At 37.4% G+C, this 13,270-nt stretch overlaps 1 protein-coding gene across 2 annotated transcripts in view; it reads left to right on the top strand.

Annotated features, from left to right (window-relative positions):
- The first annotated feature begins 1,015 nt into the window (after positions 1-1,015).
- RABGEF1 (RAB guanine nucleotide exchange factor 1) overlaps positions 1,016-13,270 on the top strand; it is a 35,817-nt gene continuing 23,562 nt past the window's right edge. The window contains exons 1-2 of one of the 2 annotated variants that reach the window (XM_007452646.1): positions 1,016-1,209; positions 3,519-3,685. In XM_007452646.1, the coding sequence (XP_007452708.1) occupies positions 1,031-1,209; positions 3,519-3,685 (346 nt within the window). In that variant the 5' untranslated portion in view covers positions 1,016-1,030. The remainder of the gene's footprint in view (positions 1,210-3,518; positions 3,686-13,270) is intronic. The other variant, XM_007452645.1, reaches the window with a different exon arrangement.

The following is a 13,270-nucleotide window of genomic DNA, read 5'->3' as shown; positions in this document are numbered from 1 at the left end:
GGCTGTTGTGAATAATGCTGTGAATGTTGTGAATAATGCTTGAATGTTGTGAATAACAACTCATGGCTGTTGTGAATAATGCTCAGTGAAAATGAGTATGCAGGTATCTCTTCAAGATCCTGTTTTCAGTTCTTTTGGGTGTATACCCAGAAGTTAGATTGCTGGATCATATGATAATTCTATTTCTAATTTTTTGAGGAACCCCCATACTGTTTTCCCCAGTGGCTGTGCCACTTTACATTCCCACCAACTGTACACAAGGGTTCCAATTTCTCCACATCCTTGCCAACACTTGTTATTTTTGTTCTTTTTGATGATAGTCATTCTATCAGGTGTGTGGTGATATTGCCTTGTGGTTTTGATTTGCATTTACCTGATGATTAGTGACATTGAGCATCTTTTCACATGTTGGCTCTTTGTACGTCTTCTTTGGAGGATTGTCTATTCATGGTCTTTGCTAATTTTTAATTGGATTTTTGTTGTTGTTGAGTTTTAGGGGTTCTTTACATATTCTGAATGTTAACCTCTTATCAGATATATGGTTTGCAAATATTTTATCCCATTCTATAGGTTGCCTTTTCATTCTGTTGATTCCTTTCCTGTGTAGAAGTTTTTAAGTTTGATGTAGTCCCATTTGTGTATTTTTGCTCTTGATGCTTGTACTTTTGGTGTCATATCCAAGAAATTGTCTCCAAATCTAACGTTGTGAAGTTTTTCCCCTATGTTTTCTTCTAGGAGTTTTATAGTTTCACATCTTCTGTTTAGGTCTTTAATCCAATATTAGTTCTTCTTAAAGTGTTCTTTATATTATTGGGCAGGAATAAGAAATTTGTTCTTTAGTATGACAGCAATTTGTAATATTTAAACTTTCTTTTTCCCTCTTTCCCTCCCTCTCTCCTTTCTTCCATTATAGCTTGAAGATGATAGACTCATTCATTTTTTTTTCTTAATTGCTTTGCTGTGAGTAGAATGATAGTGAATTCATTTTCAACAAAACTTTCTTGTTTGCTCTTTGATTAACAGGAAGAAGATGAGTCTTAAGTCTGAACGCCGAGGAATTCATGTGGATCAATCAGAGCTCCTATGCAAGAAAGGATGTGGTTATTACGGCAACCCTGCTTGGCAGGGTTTCTGCTCCAAGTGCTGGAGGGAGGAGTACCACAAAGCCAGGCAGAAGCAGATTCAGGAGGATTGGGAACTAGCAGAGCGGTAAAAGGACTTAACTAGGGGTGGTTTAACAGTGATATAACTGGATACATAGCTGTGTCATTGTCAGAATACATTTTTTTCTTCTGTTTTGATCTGTCAGCAAGTCAGTTTAATATTAAGAGAAATGAATTTTTTTCCCCTCATTCAGCGTTTAATGAGTAGCTTTCAGTGATTTCTTTATTTTTGTCTTTGTCTTAACTTTTAATTGTTCTGTGTTTGGGATGCATTAGTCTTAGTTCTCTAATAAAGACAGTAAGCTCCTTGGAGTGGAAGAATGGAGATAAACATATTTTGTGGTGAAGATTAAATGAGGTTATTGCACATGACTTTCATCAAGCATTATTTTCCTCGTTCTTTTAATATATCCAGCATGGCATCTGGCGCAGTGATAAGCACATAATAATAGAAACCTGTTGATTTGTATATATAATCCTTACATTATGGAAATTTAACTTTTCTTTAAAAAAATGGCATTTGTTAGTATTATGCAGAAATATGATTATGATAAAAATTAAAACATAGAATGTCTAGTGAGCATAGGAACTAATAAAATACGATGAATAATGTTAATCCTTTACCAAAGCATCCTAGAAACTGTGAAGCTTCTCAGTAAAAGAAAGACTGATCTCTGACAGCTTTTGCTAGTTTTTTTTAATATTTAATCAGGTATATTCGTTGAGTGATTACTTTGCTACCATCTGTGGTGAACTCAATATTATAAAGTACAGTTGCTGCTTTCAGTGACTCCATAGTCAGTCAAAGAGAGAAAATATAGACATATAACATTAACTATTTCCTCGGGTTTCCCATTGCATTCCTGATAGTCTCTGTAGCTGATCCTATTTTAGAAAGAAAGTAGAGGCCACTAGGCATGAATTCCCTTAGTTTTCTCCCTTGTTATCAAACTGTACTAGTGTCTTTATATTAACTTCTGTTTTGTCTCAGAGAAAGATGTGTCCCTATTCCATTCTCACACCAACACCTCTACCTGTGATTTTGTTGCTGTTTCTTACTGCTTCCAATTGCGACCTTGCTTGAGATTTCCTACAGCACTTTCTGATATTTGAACAGGCATGAGAATCACCTGGAAAGCTTGTAAAAACCGTGGTCACTGAACCTCACCCTCAGAATCTCAGACTCTCGTAGGTTGGGAGTGAGACCTGAGAGTTTGCATTTTTAACAAGTTCCCAGGTGATGTTGATGCTGCTGTCTGGGGAATCCACTTTGAGAACCATAGATCTATAGATAGCCTTTGAGATTTACTATAAATACCTCAAGTTCAGCTGGTCCAAGGCCAGATTTCTTGCTTTTATTTACTCTAATCCCCACTCCCAGCAGTTCCTCCTAACCCTCCTCCGGTATCAATTAACGACATCACTATTTATTCAGTTGGCTAAAAAAACATTAGTCATTATTAATTTCTCCTTCATCTCCCACACTGTTTACAACTAATTAAGCAAGTTCTGCTTATTCTAGCTAAGAGAAGTGTTTTGAATTTCATCCTTTCCTATTTTTCAGGTTCTTATTTCTCTCACTTAAATCTTTGTAATATATTCTTAATTATTGTCTCTGTCCCTAGTCTCTCTGCCCCTCAAGTTATCACACAGCTACCTGCATTACCTTTAATGGTAACTTACTGGATTATAGTCTTTCTTGGTTCCCCACCACATGATGAAATCCAGGATTATAGCAGGCTTGGCAGTCAAGGTTTCTTACCACCTGGTGCCCAGCTGTACATCCAGCAGCATAGTCCATCACACCGTCAGTGATCTGACTACGTTGAATGAACTTGGTCCACAACAAAAGCCACATCCTTCACATGTGTAGTACCTTCTTCCTGGAATGCCCTTTTACTTGGCGGAATCCTCTTGATCCTTCTAAGGCTGGCCTAAATGTCACCATTATAAAACCTTCTTGGACTCCTTCAGCAGATTTAGTTTATTTTTTCCTATGTTCTCATAGCACTTGGGTTTTGCTCTCTACTATAGGCACTGTTACATTATGTGGTAATTATTTACTTGTCTTTTTCTCTCTTCCAACCTTGAGGTTGTCAGGGAAAAGGACTAGACTTTATTTGCTTTATGTAACACTAGTACAATTGCTGAATGAACGTGATCCACAGAGAAGTCCCTTTTGAAGTTTGTGGTAGCACATAGGAGAGCTTCCTGTCAGAGACCTCAGACCTATTTGGTGTATTTAGCCTCTAGTTCTACAAATTTTAGATCCCCAATTCATTGAGTTAGTACCTTTAGATACAAGGAGAACTTGGAGAATATCAGGGTTAAACGTAACCTCTTCTTGAATTACAGACTACAGCGGGAGGAAGAAGAGGCCTTTGCCAGCAGTCAGAGCAGCCAAGGAGCCCAATCCCTCACATTTTCCAAGTTTGAAGAAAAGAAAACCAATGAGAAGACCCGCAAGGTTACCACAGTGAAGAAATTCTTCAGTGCTTCATCCAGGGTTGGATCAAAGAAGGGTAATTTTCTGATTCTCTTTTTTCTTTTGTGCCCAAAGAGGTATAGAGTAGATCCACGGTGTATGTGGGCTCAGCTTTCTAATTTCTGTAAGCGTTCAGAGAATATCAGCACAGACTTGAGATGTTGGGTTTGAGGTACAGATGACATATGAAATCTCTTTGGTTGGAGGACACTGTGTTTTAGAGAACTTATTTACTCTATAAGAGGAATAAAGGTAATTGAAATATGTAGTTTTGTTTATAAAATTCATTCCCATCCCATCTGTTTGGATGTTTTATTTTTTGTGCCTTTAATTTTTGGATATTGGTTTATTCTCCTTTGTTTAATATTCTCACTATCCATACCTTATCAGAAATGACTGTTTCTAGCCTTAAAGTTGTCTAAAAAAGTTTTCTGAGCGCTTATTAGAGAGACAGCCTGTGTGTTGAGGAAATACTATGTAGAGAACATGTAGGAAAAGGCTCACTTTTGTATGTACTTGACCTTATTCATCCTACTTCTTAAAATTCCATGTTAAACAAGCAGGAAGATTCTCGCTAGTGAGCAGATAGGCTAGTTGAAGTGGCCTAGTAGGAAGCAAGAAAGAATGTCTGTTGTTAGGGCTTAGTCTCTGAACCTTTATGTTGGTAATCAGAGCTATGCAGTAAATTTGAAATGGTATGGGATACTGGGAACCAACACTGACACTATCGGTAGAGCTGTTCTCTTAGACACTCCCTTGTACCCCCTCACCCCCTGCCCCCCAACCTGGGCTAATTGTCATGAGATTTTTGGTCTGCTTAAAGGAAGGGGCATAATAATATCACACCTTTAAAAAAATTAATAATAATAATAATATTATACCTTAAGATCTTTTCTGGTCTTTTGGATTTAATGACTATTGTTTTTTGTTTTATTAAAAGGAACAATTGCTTATCTAAAAACACAGCATGTCTCTTTAATAGAGGTAAACCTTTAAACAATCTTTTTGTTCACGTGATTAATTTGGAGTTGTTCTTGGTTGGCTGTCACTCAGCAGTTTTCTCTACAGTAGTAAGAAGGGAAATAATCAGTACCTGCTAGAGATTAAATGTATTTGATAAGAATGTATTTGGCTCATGATTTATTTATTAGAAGATAATGTAGTAGGGTGATTAAAACTGTAAGCTTTGGAGTCACCCTGGTTTGAGTCTCAGCTTTGCAGTTTGCTAGCTGTGTGACCTTAAGCAAGCTAATCTCTTTAAGCCCTGTCTATTCTGAGGGACAGTAATACCTATCATAGGCCTGTCTTGAGGATTAGATGAGCCGATGTGTGTACAGAGTTCAGCGCAGTACCTGACACACATAGTTAATCTCCAGTAAGTGTTAGCTATTTTAAAATGCCTGTTGTTTTTCTGACAAAATCATCTCTGCTGGTAAGGAGCTCAAAGGTATTGATCAAAGCCATTCATTCCTATTTAGCTTAAATTCTGTTTCCTGCTTTGAGAAAGTCTCATTAACCTTATGAATTTATAGATGTATGGTGAAATGGTATATGACAACAGATGAAATAGTAAAGAAATTGTAAAACCATCAGCTGTAACTGCCACATTTTACAGATGACAATATGAAAGCCCAGAAAGGTTAACTAATTTACCCAGGGTCATATAATGAGTTGATGTATTAGACCTCAGGTCTTCTAACTCCTGATAAAGCTTTTTTCCATTATATCCCTTGACCTTGAAATATGTTTTTATCTATACCTATATCTGTGTCTGTATCTAGATAGATAGATAATGAAGTTTCTATTACTGAAGTGCTTAATAGTCACATACATTCATTGACTATACTTGGCAATTTAAAAAAATCATGTCCTAAGACCTTCTGTACAGTATACATCATATTATGGAGAGAAGATTTGTACTTTAAAAGAAAAATTTCAAGTGATTTTTATCTTAAAAACTCTTATGTGGAATAGTTCTTACCTTTTTTCTTCTCTTTAGAATGATAGATTTTTACTTTATTTTATTTTTTTTATCTTTAGCTGTTTTTTTGTCTATAGAAAGCATATGGTGAGAAAGACCTCAAAGTGTTGGGAAAAAAATTGTTGTGTGTGCATTAGAAAAGAGGATGCTGTTGGATCTTTGTTTCACAGATTGCTTATGTAACTCTGCCAGGCGAACTTTGCATTTCAGGCTGATTATTTGTTTGGCCTTTGCATGTGGATAAAGTTAGCCTATACTAAACGCAGTTTTAATTTATTGACTCTGGACTACAATAAACCTTTTGTGTTCTGTATTCTTTATTTCACTTTGTTAATCCAAGATGTCCTTGCTCTTAATAATTTACTTGCTTCTATTGGTAGCATGAAAGAAAGCTCTTAAGCCAGGGCAGGTTGGTAGTATATAGAAGACAAATAACCTTCTAAGGGATTTGAAAACTATTTTAACTTCCTGTTCGAATTGGCTGTCCCTCCAGAGGAGGTAAATGGAACAGCTTGACTGTAAAGACTCAGAGAATTTACTTTTAGTTCTTTACTCTCCAAAGTAAGGTTGAGTGAGCTATAGTTCAGAGTAAATCATAGGGGGTCAGCCAAGTCGAAATACTTGCTCATACATTCCAAAATGCCCTTTTCTTTTGGAGCTCAAGTAGATGTTGTCACCCAGAGTAGACTCTTGTGTACACCTTTTACAGACTAATCTGAAAGCAGTGCTCTAAGGAGGAATATCTTTTCTTTTTTAGAATTAAAATACCAGTCTTTCTACTCAGACCTTAAAGTCTAAATACTATTCTTCACTGAAGTGAATTAAGGTTCCTTGGAGAAATGACTGATTCTGGAACTTGGGCTGGGAAAGAAGGGCCCCTCAGAAATGTTGGGGACAGGTCAAAGGCCCAGAAGTCAGCTTGAATGTGTTCCCACTGGCCAAAGACAATAAATGGAGTGTAAATGAATAAAACAACAATTCATTAGTCCGTCCAACTAATAAAATAGATAAAGAAGAGGAGAACCTTACCATAGAATCTTGACTAATAAATATAGGAGTGATGGAGATAGAAAATCACCACTTTGTAGTCATCTTAATAAGAATTGATTCAGACAAGTTTCATCAGTGTGGATGCTAAGTCTGGGATGAGAGGAGGGCATTTCCCGAGGAACAAGTTATGAACATGATCTCAAATTAACTCCCACAACTTATTTATTAATTCCAAGTAGAGAAATGGCAGCTACATAAGGATGGGGGGAAATGGACATCCTGTACCTCTAGATATGATACTTTGAGAAGAACACAACATGAATTGTGTAATAACTAAGCTGAAAATTTATAATCTGAAATCCAGTCATGAGGAAACAGTAGAGGAACCCAAATTGAAGTGCATTGAATAAAATAAACTGGCCTGTATTGTTAGTGTCATAAAAAAAACAAAGTCTGGGGAACATTTCTAGATGAGAGGAGACTAAGTACACATGACCACTAAATGAATGTGTGACCCTCAATTTGATCCTGTATAAAAAACAAATACTTTTTTTCAGTAACTACAGTTAGCAACAGAATATCCTTGTTGCTGAGAAATACTCATACTAAGGGGTAAAGCGCATGAAACATACAATCTACTCTGAAAAAATTTAGAAAAATAATACACACAGACATGGAACAAAATGTTAAAATTTTGTAAATCTGGATAAAGGGTATAAAGGAATTCTTTGTTAACAATCTTGCAGATTTTCTGTAAATTTGAAGTTATTTCAAAATAAGATTTAAAAAACAAAACTATAATCCTCTTACACTCAGTGCTATCCCAAGACCCGAATTTCAGATGTTAATTAAGTTGAAGCATAGTGTTAATTACATCATTTGAAGAATTACTAATGAATTGCTACTTTAATCATGTGGGCCTCTTTGGTACTTAGATGAAACTGAAGTAAGGATTCCCCAGATTGAATTTGGAACCAGTTTTATAATTGTGCCTGTTTTTACAGTCATTTCTCAGGTACACTCAGCTTGATTGCCTCTTCTTGTCTACTCCAAAAATTTTTTTATCTTATAAAATCATCTTTTATAATGTTTTGAATATAATGTATTTGGAACATGATCAGTTTCTGACTTTCATTGATAAGGACAATGAGAAATTTTTTCCCTGAACCAAATATGTGGTTTCTTTTATTTTACAATACCAACTGGATATCCAGCAAGTCAGTCCTGTTCTGACCCCAACTACGCAGAGTCAGCACAGACTCCATAGGTTAAGGGCTGGGCCCCACAAGACTGCCCCCACCTCAGATGCTGGTTGCAATCCCCAGGAGTGGGGACACCCACATTTCTGACCAACCAGATGTAAATCGGGGGTTCCCACAACCTTCTCCTTAGGTTTGATAATTTGTTAGAACTGTCTCAGGAAGACAGTTTGTTTATGCTTATGGGCTTATTAAAGAATACAATTCAGGAACAGCCAAATGGAAGAGAGATGCATAGGGCAATGTAGGGGAGGGGGGCACCAAGCTTCCATGCCATCTGGGCATTTGCTCCCAGGACCTCGATGCGTTCATCAATGTGGAAGCTCCCCAAACCTTGTCATATAAGGGTTTTTATGGAGGTTTCATTTTGTAGGCATGGCTGATGAAATCATTGGCCATTGGTGATCAAAAATATCTATACCTGGGCCAAAAACCAAATATATATATATTTTATTATACTACAGACTGTCTGCTTTTTAGTCCATATTTATATATCTGTGGTCAAAACAGCTGAAAAAGTCAGAAGAACTATAATATTCTACTGAGTTGTCCTTATTCTATTTGGATAATCTGAAAAAGTGGGATTTTCAGTAAATTTTTTTAACATTGAGACACAAAATATGTTTTTAGTACTAAAATGGTGTTAACCATCTTTACTACATGATCACACTCTATTTTGATATTGACATTTTTAGGTTGTGTTTACTCTTTCAGAGCTATCCTTCAAATAGCCTTTTTGTTGAAGATTTTGCTTTTATAAATTTATTTATTTATTTTTGGCTGCATTGGGTCTTTGTTGCTGCACGCGGGCTTTCTCTAGTTGTGGTGAGAGGGGGCTACTTTTTGCACAACTGCGAGCGGTACGCGGACTTCTCATTGCGGTGGCTTCTCTAGGCGTGTGGGCTTCAGTAGTTGTGGCATGCGGACTCAGTAGTTGTGGCTTACGGGCTCTAGAGCACAGGCTTAGTAGTTGTGGTGCACGGGCGTAGTTGCTCCGCGGCATGTGGGATCTTCCCGGACCAGGGCTCGAATCCCTGTCTCCTGCATTGGTAGGCGGATTCTTAACCACTGTGCCACCAGGGAAGCCCCTTGAAGATTTTGCTTTTATAGGTTTACTTTATTGAAGATTTAATTCGATTTAATATGTCATCTGGCTCGCAGACAGCCTTAGTAGTAGGTGCTCAGTTGATACTCGTTGCTTAATTTAAATAGGAATAAATATGCTGTAATGATAGGAGGGAATTATGGTGTGACTGTGAAGAACTTGGGCTTGGGAGTCAAACAGATCTGGATTTAAATCCCAGCTTTTCTTCTTTTTCTTTGGGTTTTTTTTTTTTGCGGTATGCGGGCCTCTCACTGTTGTGGCCCCTCCTGCTGCAGAGCACAGGCTCCGGACACGCAGGCTCAGCGGCCATGGCTCACGGGCCCAGCCGCTTTGCGGCATGTTGGATCTTCCCGAACTGGGACACGAACCCGTGTCTCCTGCATCGGCAGGCGGACTCTAAACCACTGCACCACCAGGGAAGCCCCCAGCTTTTCTTCTTAACCTGTGTAACATGTCTCACGTAAATGACTTAACCTCTAACCTCATTGTATTCATGTGTAAAATGATAATTCCACCTACCTAACAAAAAAATTTTATTGATGTGTACATTAATTATTTCATATGGTTTCAGGAATATAACAAAATTGTTAAGGGTTGATGAGAATGTGGAGTAAAGCACAGTGTCTGCCATGTAGAAAATTGTCATTGAATGATAGCTTAAACATTATAATTCAAGAGCACATTTTGTTCTGCTGCCAAGACTTTTTAAAACTGAGTGTTTGGATTGGGAAATGGAAAGCTTGATAATCATAACAGACTGGCTATACTTGAAATACAAGCTTTGCTTCTGTATTAAAAACACAGGGCTATTTAGACTACTTATATTTAATGAAATTTTTGATAAGATGGAGCTTAAACCTACCATTTTGCTCTGTTTTCTGTTTATCCCATCTGGATATAATTCTTTCTCTCCTCTTGCCTTCTTTTTGTGTGTGTTTTTTTTTTAATTATAAATTTATTTATTTATTTTTGGCTGCGTTGGGTCTTCGTTGCTGCGTGCAGACTTTCTGTAGTTGCAGAGAGCGGGGGCTACTCTTCGATGCGGTGCACGGGCTTCTCATTGTGGTGGCTTCTTTTGTTGTGGAGCACGGGCTCTAGGCGCGTGGGCTCAGTAGTTGTGGCGCACAGGCTCACACTAAGACCGTGTGGTACACGGTCTTAGTTGCTCTGCGGCGTGTGGGATCTTTCCGGACCAGGGCTTGAACCCGTGTCCCCTGCATTGGCAGGCGGATTCTTAACCACTGCACCACCAGGGAAGCCCTTAAGTAAATTTTTGAATGAGAAAATGTCTTTTATAGTTGCCCACATATTTGCCATTGCTGATACTCTTTGTTCCTGGCTAGTAGGAAAAATGAATTTCCTGTCATGTGTGCTCAGGAGATTGTTCTGCCCACTCCTTTACCCAGTTTTTTCTCACGTGCATGTGCAGTACTCAGAGACTCAAGGGAACCCCTCTGCAGTTATCTGGAGATTTTTCTTTGCAGCCCATCCTTTATGTGTTTTGCCATGCAAATTCTAGCAACTTTGGCCTTCTTGAGCTCTAAATATTGTTTCCCCAATTCAGCAAGTCTGCTAGGCTCTGTTTGAGTTGCCTCTCCCTGTGCCAAGGCCTAAAAACTCTACCTGCAGTGAGCTGGGGCACTTGTAAGATTTACCATGTTTGTCCCCTTCTCTCAGGGGTTACTCTCCCCACTGCCTGTTGGCCAGTGTCTGAAAACCATTTTTTCATAATTTTGTCTGATTTTTCTAGTTGTTAAGGCAGTAGGGTAAACCTAATCCCTGTTGTTCCATCACGACTAGGGGTGGAATTTATCAGATTGAGTGAAAGATTAAATTCCAAGTATTAAAGAATATTTTCTGATTGTACAGGGTGTCAAATATAATTTTAGGTTTTCCGTATTGGTAAAAAAAAGTTTCAGAAAAGATGTGCCAGTTTTTGTTTTGAGTTAAATTGTGCCTTTTTTGTCTAAAAAAAAAAAGGTAGTACATCCAAATGGCTCAAAAATAAAAGGTATATATGGTCCCTCACCCGTCTAGTTCCCAGTCCTTCCCCCATATTCAGATAACTTTTGTTACTAATTTGTGTATCATTCTTTTGTTTTCATTTATAAACACATTTGTTGTTATCCCACTCCTCCAATTTTACATAAAAGCACACTATGCATACCCTGCTTTTTTAGCTTAGCAATATATTTAAGAACTCTTTCCTTATCAGTACATTAAAAGGATACTTTTAAAATTTTAAGCTACATAATATTCTACTTTATGGGTTAAGCCAAAGTTTATTTAGTCCCTTAGTAGTGGTCATTTATGCCATCTTCAGACCTCTGCTTTTACAAGTACTAAAATGAGTAGCCTTGTACATATTTCATTTTGTACATGTGCAATTATGTCAGTGGAAAATTTCTCAGAAATGGAATTGTTGGGTCATAGGATAAATGTATTTTTAATTTTGATGATTATTGCCAAATTGCATTCCATTGCAGGTATGTCATTTTACATTCCTACCTCCATAGTATAAGTGCCTTTTCCCCTATATCCTCATCAACATCAAACTTCAGATTTTTGCAGACTTGTTAATTTTTAAAATGACATGTAGTAATAGTTTTTTCTTTGTCTTTTTTTGTAATCTTATTGGAGTATAATTACTTTACAATGTTGTGTTAGTTCCTGCCGTACAACAATACTAGTAGGTTTAATTTGCACATTTGTTACCGTGTGTGAGATTGACTATATTTCCTATGCTTAAGATCCATCTGTGTTTCCCTTCTGTGCAGTGTTAGTATTCTTCACGCATTTTTCTATTGAACTGTTGGATTTTTCTTCCTCTATATTTATAGGAGTCCTTGTATATTAGGGAGAACAGCCCTTTGTGATGTAGCTTACAAACATTTTTTCCAGTTGGTTGTCTGACTTTTGACAGTATTTTTAGCCATACATGTAGTGTGTTTTTATGTGCCCTTCTTCTCTTCTTTATGTTTTCTTTTAATATGATTGAATTCTTTTAGGGCGTCTACATTCTTTTTCATAACTTAAAAAAATTTTTTTCTTTAATTAAATTAAATTAATTAATTTATTCATTCATTTGGCTGCGCCAGGTCTTAGTTGCGGCACTCGGGATCTTTTAGTTGCGGCATGCAGAATCTTCATTTGTGGCATGAGGGCTCTTAGTTGCAGCATGTGGGATCTAGTTCCCTGATCAGTGATCGAACCTGAGCCCCCTGCTTTGGGAGCGTGGAGTTTAAACCACTGGACCACAGGGAAGTCCCAAGGCTTCTCTATTTTGAATCATAGTTGGGAAGCACCTGATACTTTAGAAGATAAGCAGATACGTGATTTGGAAAGATAACTATAAAGTGCAATTTTGATCTGCTAACTACTTAATATCAATATGCAGTTTAGAGGGGAAAAGGGGGTTTTTTGTTTGTTTATTTTTTCATATTCTTGTCCATTACGGTTTATTACAGGATATTGAGTTTTGTTCCCTGTGCTATACATTATATCCTTGTTGTTTATTTTTATATATGGTAGTTTGTATCTGCTAATCCCAAACTCCCACTTCATCCCTCCCTCACCCTCTACCCCCTTTGGTAACCATAAGTTTGTTTTCCATGTCTGTGAGTCTGTTTCTGTTTGGTAAATAAGCTTATTTGTGTCATATTTTAGGTTCCACATATAAGTGATATCATATGGTATTTGTCGTACTCTTTCTGACTTACTTCACTTAGTATAATAATCTCTAGGTCCATACATGTTGCTGCAAATGGCATTCTTTCTTTTTTATAGCTGAATAGTATTCCATTGTGTATATACACCACTTCTTTATCCACTCATCTGTTGATAAACATTTAGGTTGCTTCCATGTCTTGGCTATTGTACATAGTGCTCCTGTGAACATTGTGATGCATGTATCTTTTTGAATTACAGTTTTGTCTGGATATATGCCCAGGAGTGGGATTGCTGGATCATATGGCAACTCTATTTTTAGTTTTTTGAGGAACCTCCATACTGTTTTCCATAGTGGCTGCACGAATTTACATTTCCACCAACAGTGTAGGAGGGTTCCCTTTTCTCCACACCCTCTCCAGCATTTGTTATTTGTAGACTTTTTAATTGAATTTTTTTTTTTTTTTGGCCACACAGTGCTGCATGCAGGATCTTAGTTCCCTGATCAGGGACTGAACCTGTGCCCCTTGCAGTGGAAGCATGGAATCCTAACCACAGGACTTCCAGGGAATTCCTGTAGACTTTTTTTTTTTTTTTTTTTTTTGGGCGCCCAGGGTCCGC

The sequence above is a fragment of the Lipotes vexillifer genome, unplaced genomic scaffold (assembly GCF_000442215.2).
Source record: "Lipotes vexillifer unplaced genomic scaffold, Lipotes_vexillifer_v1.1 scaffold426, whole genome shotgun sequence".
In the NCBI taxonomy this organism is placed as follows: Eukaryota; Metazoa; Chordata; class Mammalia; order Artiodactyla; family Lipotidae; genus Lipotes; species Lipotes vexillifer.
This window is presented reverse-complemented; position numbering and strand designations above follow the sequence as displayed.